The sequence below is a fragment of the Filicampus tigris genome, chromosome 11 (genome assembly GCF_054856515.1).
Source record: "Filicampus tigris isolate MCC_2025a chromosome 11, RoL_Ftig_1.0, whole genome shotgun sequence".
NCBI classification, from domain to species: domain Eukaryota; kingdom Metazoa; phylum Chordata; class Actinopteri; order Syngnathiformes; family Syngnathidae; genus Filicampus; species Filicampus tigris.
In genome coordinates, this window is record NC_141227.1 from 15,176,924 (window position 1) to 15,192,084 (window position 15,161).

A 15,161-nucleotide genomic window follows, 5' to 3' on the forward strand; every position below is an offset into this window, starting at 1 on the left:
TGGCACACCAAAAAGAAGTGAAGGGAACATGAGTAGGTGTGGTTAGTGAAACGAGCAGCCCAAGATATAATAACGATCGGCCTGCTGGGTTTCTATTAGCACACTCGCACTAAAATAGACGATACCCCAAAAGCACTCAATGGAGCTCAGACCTGCGCCAAGGTGGAATGTCTGTGGTGTGCATATCAACACAAAGCATTCCTGGCATAGAACAGTTGAAAATAAATCATTGCATTGACGACACAAATATAAAAGTGTATTCATTAGGAAAAATGATATGACGGCACTCTGCCAAGTCTCAAGCAGGGTTAGGAAATCAGTCAACACCATTAGCACCAAAAGCAACACCAAAAAACTACCAACTTCGGGGTGGAGTCACAAGGATACAGGGGTCCTCGGTTTATGATGTCCCAACGTACTCGCTTTTGAGGTGACAAATGGTGCGCAATGAACTAGTTTACACAGCAGCGTAAGAACCCAATGTCATGCGGCAGAAGACGGTACGCTCAGTTACCGCCACACTGTTTTACTTTCAACTTTTTCCTTATTTAGTGCCTAGAAGTGTATATCATACACATACTTACTTTACCTTTGACTTAATATTGCTAGAGCATAGGTGGTCAATGGCTTTACATTAACAGTGAAATAAAAACATTTAAAATCAAAACCAATACTTCAAGTATGATATTAATGGACAAAGACAATATAATACAGTCAGTTCACATTAGTTTTGTCAATATAAAACGTAGTTTCAGTTCGTTAACATCTTTGAACAACATTTATTTTAATTCTTTTTTTTCAAATTTGAGCTTTCGTTATGTCATTCATTTTGTAAACTATAATAACCTTGGTTGGGACACGGCATTAACCTATACTAATGTATTTTTGCAAAGGTACAAAATTGTGGAGCTAAAGAGCGTTCCGAATTGTATACAAATTGTGTTTGTCGCTGAACAAAATAAAAATGTAAAAAAAAAGACCAAAGCACAGCTCCTCACCAAATTGAAAAACTTGGAATTTGTCCCTGTGATAAGCAGCTCCAACACAGTTAAATGAAGTTAGTGTAATAAACGTGTCCTCAGTAAGTCAACATTTACTGCCAGATCCTCATTTGTAAACAGTCCTTGTGAAAGAGGTGTTATGACTCACGCATGAGTGGTGTTTTTGTTTGTGTGAAAGTGTGGTATTGTTGCGCTGAAGTCATCGGCAACATAACTCAAGGTACACTTTCACGTTGTGGATGGCGGATCGCCACATTTGGACACGCCATCTGGGGTCCTAAGCGTTCATCACGCAATTTGGCCGTGGACCTAACACCCCCACCTCTCATGTGTCCAAATATACATGCACTGAACCTTACGTGCAGCCAAGACTATTCTGGAGCACGGCTCACACACATGGAAGCTTGGATTTACGCATGACATATACACACAAACAAACACACACACACACACACACACACACAGCCAAAGCCATGAGCCACAATGGACATGTCATTGCTGGTGGCTATTAATGGACAATCACCATGGTAACCAGAGTCATGTCATGAGCAGTGGGTCACCTGGGGGTCTAGCTTCATTCCCTCACTGAGGAGAGGGATGAAAAGAGCAGGAGGACACAGGAGAGTAAAAAAATGAAAAGATTCTGAAGTACAAGTTTAAGAGTATAGAGACAGTTTCTTGAAGGATGCTCTCTGGAGGGCCAACGACCTTCTCGTGACCCTCATCTGTGTTTCACACACGTGGCTCACTGCGATCAATTGCTCTTTGCCCTCAGTCTAAAACCCACATTCTTCAAATCAGCCCATGTGGGTTAACATGTCTCAGAAAGATTGAGTATGAGCTTGGCTAGGTGGATGGTTTTTTTTTTTTTGTTTCGGCATTTGTGCAGTGGATCCTTGAAACCATATCGGTTTGGCGGGGGGAAAAAACAAAACAAACAAAAAATATATAATTAAAAATTTGACCTTAAATCACAATGAAAGTATGAAAAAGAATCCAAACGTTAACCAAAAATTGGGCCATAAAAAAATGTAACCATTAATAATTGTCATGGTACCTCAGGTCAAAGCTGTTCCCTTTTTCTTAGCTTCACAAATGCCTATGTACAGCTGTAACTAGGAAAAAAGTAGTGTTCACATACAGTAGTCTCATAAACTTCACAGGCAAAGGCCAAATCTGAAACAGTACAGACATTCAGCACTTATGTTTGAATGTTGAGCACTGAAAAGTTCTGTGGGAACCCATCACCAGGTTGTTTTCTGCGCTTTAATGCTACTACCAGACGACTGCATATTCTCAGTTGCACCAATTAATGATGGCCAGGAAGATCGAGATATGGCCGTGGAGCCTTATTCTGCAATTGCAGATGTCTAATTTGTCCAAAATTGTTCCTATTCTTGATAGTCCCTGAGCCACACCAACGCAGGGAGGCAGCTCTTCCTAGCCCATGTGAGACTCGAATGGTCCAACTAGATCGTGTGCCAGTGTGCAAATAGAGAGAGGAAGATACCGAGCCAGGAAAAAGGTCACAGCGACACAAGAGCCTAGCGCAAGTCACCCACCTAATTATTTGTTCCAAAGAGGCCTAATGTAACAGAACCCTTGTTCTTTTCACAAATTTCTGACAAATAATTGCCAAGGTACCGAATCACAAGTACTCCTCTTCACCACTCCTTGAGTCACTAGCCCCATTCGCCTTGCCTGTAGAAGGCTCCTGTATAAATGGCTCTGACACAGAACGGAATTGTCACTGTCTCACAAGTATTTTATCACACCAGACACTAGCACAGACAAAATCACACATCTAATTATCTGATTGCTTGATGTCACTGTGTAAAAGTGCACAATGTTCTACTGGATCGCTGATCTCAATGCACCTTGAAAAAGATCACTAGGTACACAAGCCATGTTGATTTTGAATGATAGCTGACGGTGAAGTGATCAGCACATCTGCCTCATAGTTCTGAGATTGGAGGTTTGAATCTCGGCTCCAGAACTTATTGAGGACTCTAAATTGATGTCCTGGAGACAAGAGGTATGGAAAAGGAATGAAGGAAATAAGTTGCTGAAGCCAGCTGGGCTTCAAGGCTTGTATCCAGGTTGCATGTCATTTCTAGTTATGCTTGGGAAGCCTGCGTCTATTTAATAACTCATAAAAAAAATGCACACTTAAAATACAGAGTTTATCATCCATCCCACTCAGGTACACTAAACACACTACAGTAAGATGAATCCATTTTTGAACAGCATCAATCGTTTTTGTGTTTGTATTGAAGATTGCCGTTAGAATCCTTTAACATTATACCATGACCCCCACAGATTCCTCCCCTTCGACCCCACTGCCCTCAGACCACACGGCGTGCCCCCCTCCTCCATCCGCGTCGGTAGTCAGCGGCAACGGCGGCAAAGAAGCCGGCAAGTACTGCTGCTTGTGCGGCGCCTGGTTCAACAACCCGCTGATGGCCCAGCAGCACTACGAGGGCAAGAAGCATCGCAGGAACGCCGCCCGAGCACGCCTGGTGGAGCAGCTCGCGGGAAGCCTGGATGCCACGGAGAGCACAGGTCAGTCCTCGTAATCCCTCCTAAACGACACTCCCGCCACCGGTGCAAGTGACAAGTGAAAGGCAGCAGGGGTGTTACTGCTTTTGAGAGGGAAACGCGATAAGGGGAGATCATTCGCTGCGCTAGGATGTGTTCAAACACATTTTGTTCCGTGGTAGTTTTTATACCGACGTCACCCCGGTTGGATAGAATTTGTGCCAAGTGCGTAACTTCACAGCCACGTTCCAAGCATACTACTAAAGACAGGGATTACTTTATGATAATTACCTTTAAATATCAACAGAGTTTTGAAATGCTTTCCTATTCTTTTAACACAAAGGGCTTTGGGGGGTGTTAGGATAAAGCCTGCATTACAATCTTAGTGGGGAGGTTTTAAGGTTGGATGATTTACATTTGAAGTTGAGGAAATGCAGTTAGAGCAGCTTTGGACTGACTCGGGGTCAGCAGCTTGGGTTTCCTCCGTGCATCAATTCTGGCTCCAGCTAAATAGAATTCAAAACCCCTGGATTACTGCCGTTAGATGGGTCATCCATCACATGAAACAAATATTTCTTTCTCCCTAATGAACTCTTTCTCCGTTTGACAAAAATATGTTTAAGTCATAGAAGTAGTCTCTCTCTCTCTCTCTCTCTCTCTCTCTCTCTCTGATGAATTAAAATGTAACATTCTTATTTGTGAATCATATTGTCAGTGCCTAATGCTGATGTGTGAGAAATGAAAGGAAATAATGAATTATGATATGAATGAAAGAATAGTATTGTTCCAAAACTTTGGGAGATAACTTTATTTTGAATGGAATATTCCCTCTATATCCTTGCAATAAATAGTATGCTTTGTGCATAACGGGGATGCACCATACTGGCTTGATATGAAAGCATTGCTGCATAAAATCTATTTGGTTTTACCAAGATGCTACAATTTTCATCAGTTTTCTGTAATTGACTCAACCTTAATTATGGAAATTGCTAGTTTATTCATGTGAATTCCCAGGTATACCAACTAAAACCAGAGAAAGTTTCCAACTTTGAAAACACATTGAGTTGAGAAACTTTATTGATAGGTTGAGGTGGTAAGGTTTTTCAAGTAACTCAAAAATATGTACATGTTCAATACAATGCTGCACATTAGAAGACATTATGAATACTATATCGTACGGATCGAATCATTCCTTTCTGGTTCTCCAGCGGTGAAATATCTCAAGTCATCCTGCTGAAGTAGGCAGGACAACATTGCACGTGAGCACTCCATGACACATCAATGCGCGCACACAAACACGCACACTCCAATGCTCTGGCCGTCGAAGCTGTGGCGCGAGCTGTGTGCTCCAGGTGCCATGACAAAAACAATCATCTCAAGGAACCAATCATATTAAAAGCATGAGTCATGTTGCCGCCTACACTGGCTCAGAGGCTTTAAGTTGTGTCATGTTGGATATCATTCTCCATCCACTCGCTGTGACCCAGATCCCACAACGTCCACTGCGTTTTTAGGCAACGTTTCAATCCCAATTCGCAGGGGGGCAAGTGTTTGGAAACGGTCAGGCTTTCCTGCTTTTGTGTCATTTACACCCGCAGATTTTCATTAACTTAAAGATGCTGCGGAATCTATTTGCCGCCTTCCGTTTCAAGGGCAGGCGAGCCGGTCCGAGAAGTGAGCGCTGATGTGATTCATTACACGTGCCATCAATCACGCCTGGGCTCAGGCGTCTTTTAATCACGCCACTATTGTCAGGAATTGTTTGTCCTCCCGTGTGACATGTTTCCATTGGCACAGGATTCTCACATGCAAATGGCTTTTGACGCCTCTCAGGTGCAGCGTGCTGGCAATGTTTGCGAATGCTAATTAGCCTAATAAGAAGTTATGCCTCATGGTTGGTATGTGTCAGCGTCTGTTTAAATGACAATAACCTATTGAAATGTCGGACAGGCAGGTTTGTGTGGTGGAGCTGGTGGCAAAAGATGGAGGACCCAAGCGCAGGGAAGAATAGAGAGCATGCACAAATTTAGGATGCACCCAATGAGTTTATCCCAGTCCGCACCAGAATGTCTTGTTTTTCCTACCAGGTCATTGTCTCACTTGGTTCTGTGTAACCCTGCTAAAGAAACCGACATTTTTATTTTTAACCGAGCGTACATTCAGCTTTGACTCTCTGAATACATTTGGGTTTCGGTCCATTTACGTGAGCCATCACTTCATGGCACAACACTTTTAATTCTGCTTTCTATCTTGTAAATTGACCATTATCATTACTAAGTGGCAGTAGGAAGAATGGCATTGATTACGAGTCCAGGTTAGGTACTTGTGTATTAACAAAACCAATCGGGTCAAACTTTTAAGTGTGCTGTTGTCAGGAAAGTGTACCGCACTTTGTATCGGATGAGCTCACAGTTGTCAAACAAAAAGGAATTGATGTCTTGATTACGTGTGCGGCAAACCTGATTCTAATGGGCGTGAGCGCACACCTAAACTGAAAAAAAAAATGGTTGAATTTACTCAATTACTTTTCATCAGGTGGTTGCACAAAATAAAATCATCTGGATCCAGATACATGTATTTGGATTCAGATGATTTTATTTCGTGCAACCACTTGACAAAATAAAATTTGGAAAATGCAGAACAACATTTTTTACTGAAAAAGGTGTGGTGAATTTACTCATTTTTATTTTGTCAAGTGGTTACCCAAAATAAAATATTATGTATCCGGATATAATTTTTGAATTAAACTATACACCTAATTAAAAAAAATATCTGGACCTTGCATCTACTTAAAAAGTATCTGGATTCAGATGATTTGATTTCGTGCAACCACTTGACCAAATAAAATTGAGTTAATTCAACCAAAACTTTTTCTTTGTACGTTTCAGCAAAAACTACTAAATCAGTTTTAGAATAGGTTGACACGGTGGCTAAAAATCATATTTTGTTGTGGACCCAGATAAAGATATTTCAAAATCAGATTTTATCGACATTGTGAGATATTTGACTTTTGGCGGATAAATCCAGGAGGATTTTATGCTGATCCATTTTAAGACTGTTTGGCTTTAGTGGATGCTTGTGCTCTACCAAATGTCCTTCTAGTTATGGAACATTTTCTGTGTGTGCAATCTGTGTAGATGTGTGTGTCGACCACAAGGGGCCCTGACCACGTCATGTCTCATCTGTCATCCTCATTAACTACCCGTAAGGCACAGGTGACTTATCTACACACCGTTGTTGTTGTTCTATTGATACTGACCTTTGCTTGTACGTGCATATTGTAAAGCCTCACAGAGCATATGCATTTGCATAATTTCTCTTTTTTTACTGATCAAATTGACAAGTTGCAGCGGAGAATGGGGGCTATTTAGGTGCTAGACTCAAACCCTGCAAGATGGATCACGGGGTAAGATGTGGGAGTTGCAGCGGGCGGGGGTGGAGGGGGGTGAGCTGGCGGCTGGGCAAGAAGCCCGGCGGACTCGGATGTGTCTTTACATAAATCACGACTAGGGTAGAAACCCCCTCAGGACAGAGTCGGACGATTGTCTCTTCTCTCTGGAGACAGGGCGGTGAATTAGGAGCAGTGAGATAAGCGTCTCGAGCTGAAGCATGAGCGCCTGAGCGCGCCAGGACCTCCGAGAGGGCCAAGGAGCAAAGCAGAGAAAATGGTGTGTAATTGATGACGACGTCTGAGTCAGGAGACACAGTTGACCTCCTCTCGCTGGAACCGACTCTCACGTGACACCGTGGCACTATGTGCAGTTGTATCAACATATGCACAGGAACATTAACATCTGTTTACTGTACTGTTTGGTGCAGACATGAGAACATTTTCACATTTTAAACTTACTTTGTGCTTTATAAAAAACCCAACCAACAGTTAGTGAACAGAGCTAACAAAAATTTTCTTTTACATTTACATTTTTACATTCATAAATACAAAACGGTAAAAACTATAGAAGTTGACGAGTGAGTGTCGACTGACTGGGAATAATGCATTTTCAGCATCCAGTATCGGGAAAGCAGCTAACAAAGGTAACTTATAAGTGATGATTAAGTAGCCCTTTTATGGGCAAGGAAAAACATAATTAATGCTTTACTTAGGTGAGTGTTTAAAATGAACTATGGGAAAGTGCAACCACTATCATCCATTCATTTTCTAATGCACCCGTCCGCATTAGGGTGAGCTGGAGACTATTGGTTGCCAGCCAATCTTAGGTCACAAATAAACAAACAGCCATCCATTAGGAACAATTTAGAGAATTCAGTCAAACCAATGTGGAGGTTTTTGGAACTTAGAAAGAAACCCACAAAGGGAGCACTCCCCACATTTCAGACCTTGAACCTCAGAAATGCGAGGCAGATGGAATAACTCCTCCACCGCTGTGCTGCCCCTATGAGAAACAGTGTTTGTAATATACTATATGACAGTCCTGTGAGCAGTGGCGCACTGTGGAAGAGGCATTTATCTAAATTGGTGCTGTTTTAATATAGTACTAGTGTCATATTTGGCAAAAACAATGTTGCCAGTTTGTGTAGCTCAGCACATCATAGACTGAAAAAATGCTGTGGAATTTACTCAATTTGATTTCGTCAAGCGTTTGCACAAAATAAAAGCATCTGGATCCAGATACATTTTTGAAGTAGTTGTATAGTGTACTAGAGTAAATTCAATTATATTCATATATTTAGTTCTATTAATATTTTTTTCAGTGATAGTTGAAGTTAGTTTGTGCTTTTGTAGACAGCAAATTTGTTGAGCTTCTTCTTGACTTTGGGGTGACCGACGAAAAAGATTTAAGTGCAGTATTTTTTTTTTTTAGTTTAAAAAAAAAAAAATCATATTGAAATTCAAATTGTGATTCTAGGCACCATTGTAATTATAATGGCCACGCTTGCTCTCAACAGGCCTCTTTTTACATTCGGCGGTGGTTTAATTACGCAAGACCACGGATACAGTTAATTGTCTGTGCTGCAAGGTGCTCTATATCCTATTATCCTGCCTCCATGGTGAGCAAAATTAAAAGATGACTACTTGTCATTGAGTTTTCCCACTGGAAGGTGGAAAGTACCTTAAAAACGATCCACATTGATATTCACAGGTGGTGGTTAAACGGCGTGTTGAGGGCTCACTTCCTCATTCTCCTCTTGAGTCCATCCTTCCATTAAAGCAAGTGTCTTGACAGCAGCGGTAGATTTCATGATTGTTAGCACTGAGCACATGCTAAAAACTCATTTATAAAAGAAACAAGGCACTGTTAGAGCTTGGCAGAGCATTTTGACGGAATGGCCAATTTGCAACGTGCACTGAACGGCCCATTAAGATTTCTTTTGACGAGTTAAGGCGCATCAGATACCTATAGCGCAACAAAGCTTTTTTTGAAAAAGAGCACAATACAGCACTCTTCATTTCCTGTGCACAAGATCATTACTTTTCGGGAAGTCTCCATACCAGTGTTGCCAGAACTGCCGGGAGGCTGTACATTAGACAACAGTCTTTATGCCAACACCCCCTCCTCTTTTCTGTCGCTAGCATATTGTTTTATGTAATTAACACGGCTTAAAACGCCCTCACAAAATACTGCTCGCGCCCGCATAAATTCACCTCCATTTCCCGCATGCAGTCACTGTGTCTTGCACCTCATTTACATGGATTAGTCCACTGTGTGGTCTCATAAACCAAAACCGCTTGAGTAACCAAAAGACAGCATCATTGTGTATAAACAAGAACCTTGTCGGTAGCCATTTTTCTATCTTGGAGATCAGGGCCAATCTGTCAATCAGACTAAGAGCTTCTCCACAAAGGCACCAACCACACTTAATCATTGACAAGCGTATAAAAGAGCAGACCTCTTTGTGTAATCCTTGCTGTGCTATAGAATAAGAGGGGAGTGAAATGTAATAAAAAATGAGATAGGCTGGTCATTGAGTGCCTATCTCCCCTCCAGTTAACAGTCCCATCATTAAGAGTAATGACATTTTGCTGAGAGAGGAAGCGCAGTGATGCCTGAAATTCCTTAAAGTGGAAGTCAACCCAAATATTTTTTTTCAATACTGTGTTCAATGAGCCTCTACTATTCTAAACGCGGCATTCTGATTAATATTTTATTTGTGGAGTGTGAGCTCACTTGCTGTCCACTGAAAATGACATCGCAGTTGCCGGGACTGGTTGTTACGACAACAAGTGACAAAATGGCCGCCCCCTGAGATCGACAAAAATAAATATAGGAATAAATATACCTTCAACGTCGTACAAAATTTCAAGAGCATAACTTCACCTTGTCACGCGTTGTCACCTCACATCAAATCAATAACCGGACATGTTCTGTTTTTGTAACTCGATTTTGCTAAGACACTTTGGGAAGAGAAGAATATCCACCGGAATTTACCATGAAGTCAGCGGATGCCTCTAAAGTAGTTCACCTTGATGGTGTCCAAATACTTCTGTCCAGCATTAGTGGGGGGGTTCAGTGCTGAGATGCAAATGGACACCAGTAGTCATGTGGCGGACTGAGCAATTGTGCTGCTTCATTTAAGCCAATCATGGTTAGCGCTGCTCCTTGAGTTATTTCGGTAGATTACTTAATGTAACAGCTCATTCTCCTTCCCCACATTTCCATCTCCTCTCTTCTCTTTCATTTTACTTCCTGTGGGAAATTTGCCCACATCGATTGCTTGGTCTACCTAACCCTCCCAATCTCTGCTCTCGGGTGCCATCTTCATCCTCATCCATCTATTTTTGGGAGGTGGGTTCATCTCGACCACCTGCAAGCCCTCCAGTTTGCTCACATCTGGGTCTCGAGCACACATTCACCGACACAATACGCATGCACAACCACGGCAGAGTGATACACCATCTGACACGCAGCTGACTGCATCGTCCTTCCCCTCCTCCCCCACCTTGTTGAGGTTCAGCAGCTTGAAAACATACACACTAAACAGGCTGTGATCTAAAAATGTAACCAGCTTTCTGCTAATGATTAATAGATTCAAATCTTTCTCCAGATGCAACCTAATTAGGAAAATTAGCCTGCTCTGCAGAGTGGAAAATAGGAGCTTATTTGGCGCAGTTTCTATTTGATACCTTGAAGTTTGAATGCCCCCTAAGTACAATTTGGAGTTTAAACACAATTTGAAATTTGACTGCCAGACCACCTCACTAGACCTAATTTCATCCAGCATCCAAGTTTTGACATTTTTTCGCAGTGATATGAAAATGATTTCCACCAGAAATTAACAGCGTACGCGGTGATGATGATTCGTTGTAGTAGTATTATTTTCGGTCCTCGGTCTATCTTGCATGTTTTAGACATTTCCCTCCTCCAACATACCTGAATCAAATGATCATCTTATGAGCAAGCTGTGCAGAAGCCTGATAAGGATCCTGATCATTTGAAACAGTTGTGATGGGAAACATCTAAAACATGCATGATAGCGTCCCTCGAGGACCAGATTTGGACGCCCCTGTTTTAACGGATATGTATTAGATTGGTGAACCAGTGTTTATAATTGTATGACAAATAACACATATAAATTATCCATGAAATTTTCCAGACAGGCTGGACTAAATATGTTTTGTTTGTTTCAATACTTATTCCAATTTCAAGGTACCACTGCGTTGTTGTGCTGGTTGGCCTGGCTTCTGCTGATAATTATGATGATAACAGCTTCTTAAGGCTTTTTAAATGAGCACATACGTCTTTTAAGCACCCTGGAAAGTAAGTGCGGTTTGTGTGTTGATGTCTCTCTAGGGCTGCGCAGTAGTTACTCCTGCAGCGTCTGCAGCGTGGTCCTCAACTCCATCGAACAGTACCATGCACACCTCCAGGGCTCCAAACATCAGAACAAGTGAGTACAACGGCTCATCGTAGCGTGTGAGGACAAATGACCTACGAGGCGTTTGATCTGAATTAGAGGAGGTGTGTGTGTATGTGTGAGTGTGTTCATTGTGATGGCTTCTTGGCTGGTGAAGTGAGGCGAAGTCAAATCTCATTCCTGGCCTAACAGAGAACCAAGCAATGTTTTGACAGCAGTGTGATAAACATGCAAAAATGGAAAACTGTTACGCAATTAATAGCTTGCAAACTTGCTGACATCACTTTCAGTGTTTTGTTATTGTATGGTGAGGTATTCTTTATCAGAAAATGATGAACGGTTGAGCGCTGGTGACTCTGCAACGTGTTCATTACGATTTACTATTGTCATAGTTACCTCATTTTCCTACAGTATATTATCCTGTCAATGTCAATTAATGAATAATAAAATGGATTTGTGGTTGTTTCTGAACCAAAATGTATCCACCAGCCGAAATACTGGGGTAGAACAGTTAGACATCATGCATATAACGTGAGATAGCTACCAGCATGGTTGTAGGTAGCCTATACTAATGACATTTCATTTCTGCATGTAGGCTTCTCTGCACAGTACTTAAAGCGGACGTCAACCCAAACATATGTTTTTTTTAAGAATATGTTCCCAGTAGGCCCACTAGTTTAAACACAGCATTCTGATTAATATTGTGTTTGTGAAATATGAGTTAAGCAACAAAATCCACCCGTTTTCAGCCATCTCTTAGGGCAGCCATTTTGTCACTTCTGTCGAATGAAAATGACATCACAACTACTCAGCTCCAGAAAACAGGTGAGCCGTAATTGGTCGTTATCTAAGCCCCGAGGGTCTGTGATGTCATTTTCAGTCGACAGAAGGGACAGAATGGCCGCCCCCTGAGATGGCTAAAAACGGATGGATTTTGCTGCTTAACTCATATTTCATATTAATCATATCGCCTTGTTTCAACTTGTGGGCCTGCATAGAACATATTCTTGAAAAAATATATTTGGGGTGACCTCCTCTTTAAGGCTGCATCTTGGAGTTTTTTTTTAACACCCCCAATAAATGTTTTCACTGTTTCTTGATTTAATATGATTTAAATTCAAATGTTGGATGATCCATTTATCACATACGCTGTCAAGTTCAGTTTCCGTCCCATCCTGCTACCAAGAATTTAACCATTTCCGTTTCTTTGCTGTTAATGTGATGACCTGCTCTGCCGGCGAAACACTTGCATGTAGTGAAGCCCAGCATTACATTTTAATCTTCTAATTCATCAAACCGATCATAGGATTTCATAATAGACTGCACGACTGTGCTCGTATTCACCCTGCTGTGAGCTGTGCGTCACTGAACAAGGCAAGGCAAGCGATATTGAAAAAAACCTATTAAAGATCCATCTGTGGCTTTGCAGTCAAATACTGACCAAGATCAAAACACCATTAATATTCCCAATGTGCTACAGTAGACAAAAGAAAAAAAAAAGGAAGTGATGTGCGTTTTAAAAATGTGCCTGAATGTGGTCGGCTGTGGTTTAATCGTATCCACAAGTTTAATTGTATTATTCATGGTCATAAGAGCGATAAGCGGATGTTAACCACTTCATTGCAAAACACTGTCACCCAAGTCTGAAAATCAACCACTAATGTAAGACGTTTAAACATAACACACATGAAGCACTCAGCCTTTTTATCACAAGTGACAAGCACATGCAAGCTAAACAGTCAGTGGTTAGCTCTTAGTACGAGAAGCTAACGAAATGGTCGACTTCAGCACTCAAGTCAGCCGCACACACATCCAGCCATTAGTTTTCCGGATAAACTTTGCCTGGCTTTCGGTCAACGCCTGCTTTAAAAGATCTGTGTTTACAGACCTTTTCGACAAGAACAGATCCTGATTCAAGAGACTTGCCATTGTACACATACAAACGGTGACTTATGGGAAACCCTGTACTTGGTCCAACTTCTAAATTGTACAACTTTTGAAGCATTCGAGCTTTTAGGTAGCATTGTAATTGGACCGCAACTACCGTAGATAGCACAGTGGGCAAAAAACCTGGCAGGGTTGAAGGCTGACCTCCTACATTGCGGCGTTTGAAATTTCTGCACGTGTTGTAGTTCAAGGCCGCGGCTCATAAATCTCAGTTTTGTTACTTTTCCTGTGGTAAAGCGGAGAAGGATGCTGAGACACTGAAAGAGTTGTTTATGGGAGAGCTTCATCAACACAGCAGAGGCAGAACACGCCGCGGACAAAGTCAGACAGATGGCCGGGGAGATGCGGCGCAGCGCAAAGATGGTGTCGGAGGCAAACGAGCAGAGGGATTGCAAAAGAGAACACGAGGAGGTGTGCGAATACATTTTTTAAAGGTTCAAAGAGTAGAAGCAACTAATACAAGTCTCAGGCTTGCTGAGAGCCGTGGGGCTCAAATGTTGCAAAGAAATCAGGAAGAGATGTCCTTAGGCGGATTTTCGGCAATATGGTACGTAAGTTGTTTAGAGGAAGTGGTGTTCTCCGGCCTAATTCTAAGGTGGATTTATCTGAGAATTGTGGCATTTGACTGGCATTCAAGTTGTGTGTGAGATATAAAGAAGATTATGAAAGTACATATATATATATATGTATGAAAGTACTATATATATATATATATATATACATATATATATATTTATATATATATATACATACATACATACAGATACACACACACATATATATATACATATACATATATATGTATACATATATAGATATATATACATATATGTATACATATACATATATACACATACATATCCATACTAATACACATATATATATATATATACATATAAATATATATATACACACATATACACACATACATGCAATTTCCGATATATATATATATATATATATATATATATATATATACATATATATATATACATATATATACATATATATATATATATATATATATATATATATATACATATATATACATATATATATATATATATATATATATATATATACATATATATACATATATATATATATATATATATATATATATATATATATATATATATATATATATATATATATATATATATATATATATATATATATATATCGGATCTAATCTGATTCAATTATATTTGAAAGTTCCCTGCTCCCTAGTTCACTGCAGTGCATTCTGGGTAAGCCCTTGAAAGAGATTCTGCAGACTTATAGTGTGCATGAAGTGTGAAAAAGTCCATGAGAGAGAGCCCCTGGAAGCACAATCCATTTAAAAGTGCACAGCCCTTGCAGAACGTGTTGCAACGGCACACTTGGTTGGCTCAGTTATGCCAGTAGTAGTGAAAATAGGTCCGGACCAACATTTATACTCTGGGGATCAGAACAAGACCAAGGGGTTCTACCTCATCAACTTCACTTGCTCTGCCCTCTTCCATGTCACTCAGGTGTTACTCAATTTGCGTGCTTGACTCCGTGTTAAATCACTTTCGTCTAAATCGCACTGTTGTGCACACAGTCCAGCAATTAGCGAATAAGTGTTCAATTCGTCATCTTTGCGGTGCAGTAGAAATTGGGGCATGGTATGATAGCATTTAAAGCCCCTGTCAGGTTGGTCTTGTGCAGCACATATAGCCAAATGTCACTTTTTCAGATGAAACGTGAATGGAAATACAGTCATGCACATGCTAGACAGGCTCGAATGGTGTATGAGGGGAGAAATAAGGTGACATGAGGCTCCACGGCCGATGATTTGTGTGTTGCCTTAGTTTTGGCCCACATGACATGAACACA

At 40.9% G+C, this 15,161-nt stretch overlaps 1 protein-coding gene across 1 annotated transcript in view; it reads left to right on the top strand.

Moving 5' to 3' along the window:
• LOC147139903 (zinc finger matrin-type protein 4) overlaps nt 1-15,161 on the top strand; it is a 61,706-nt gene that overhangs the window by 36,238 nt on the left and 10,307 nt on the right. The window contains exons 5-6 of the mRNA XM_086045907.1: nt 3,321-3,563; nt 11,291-11,387. Of these exons, the coding sequence (XP_085902033.1) occupies nt 3,321-3,563; nt 11,291-11,387 (340 nt within the window). The remainder of the gene's footprint in view (nt 1-3,320; nt 3,564-11,290; nt 11,388-15,161) is intronic.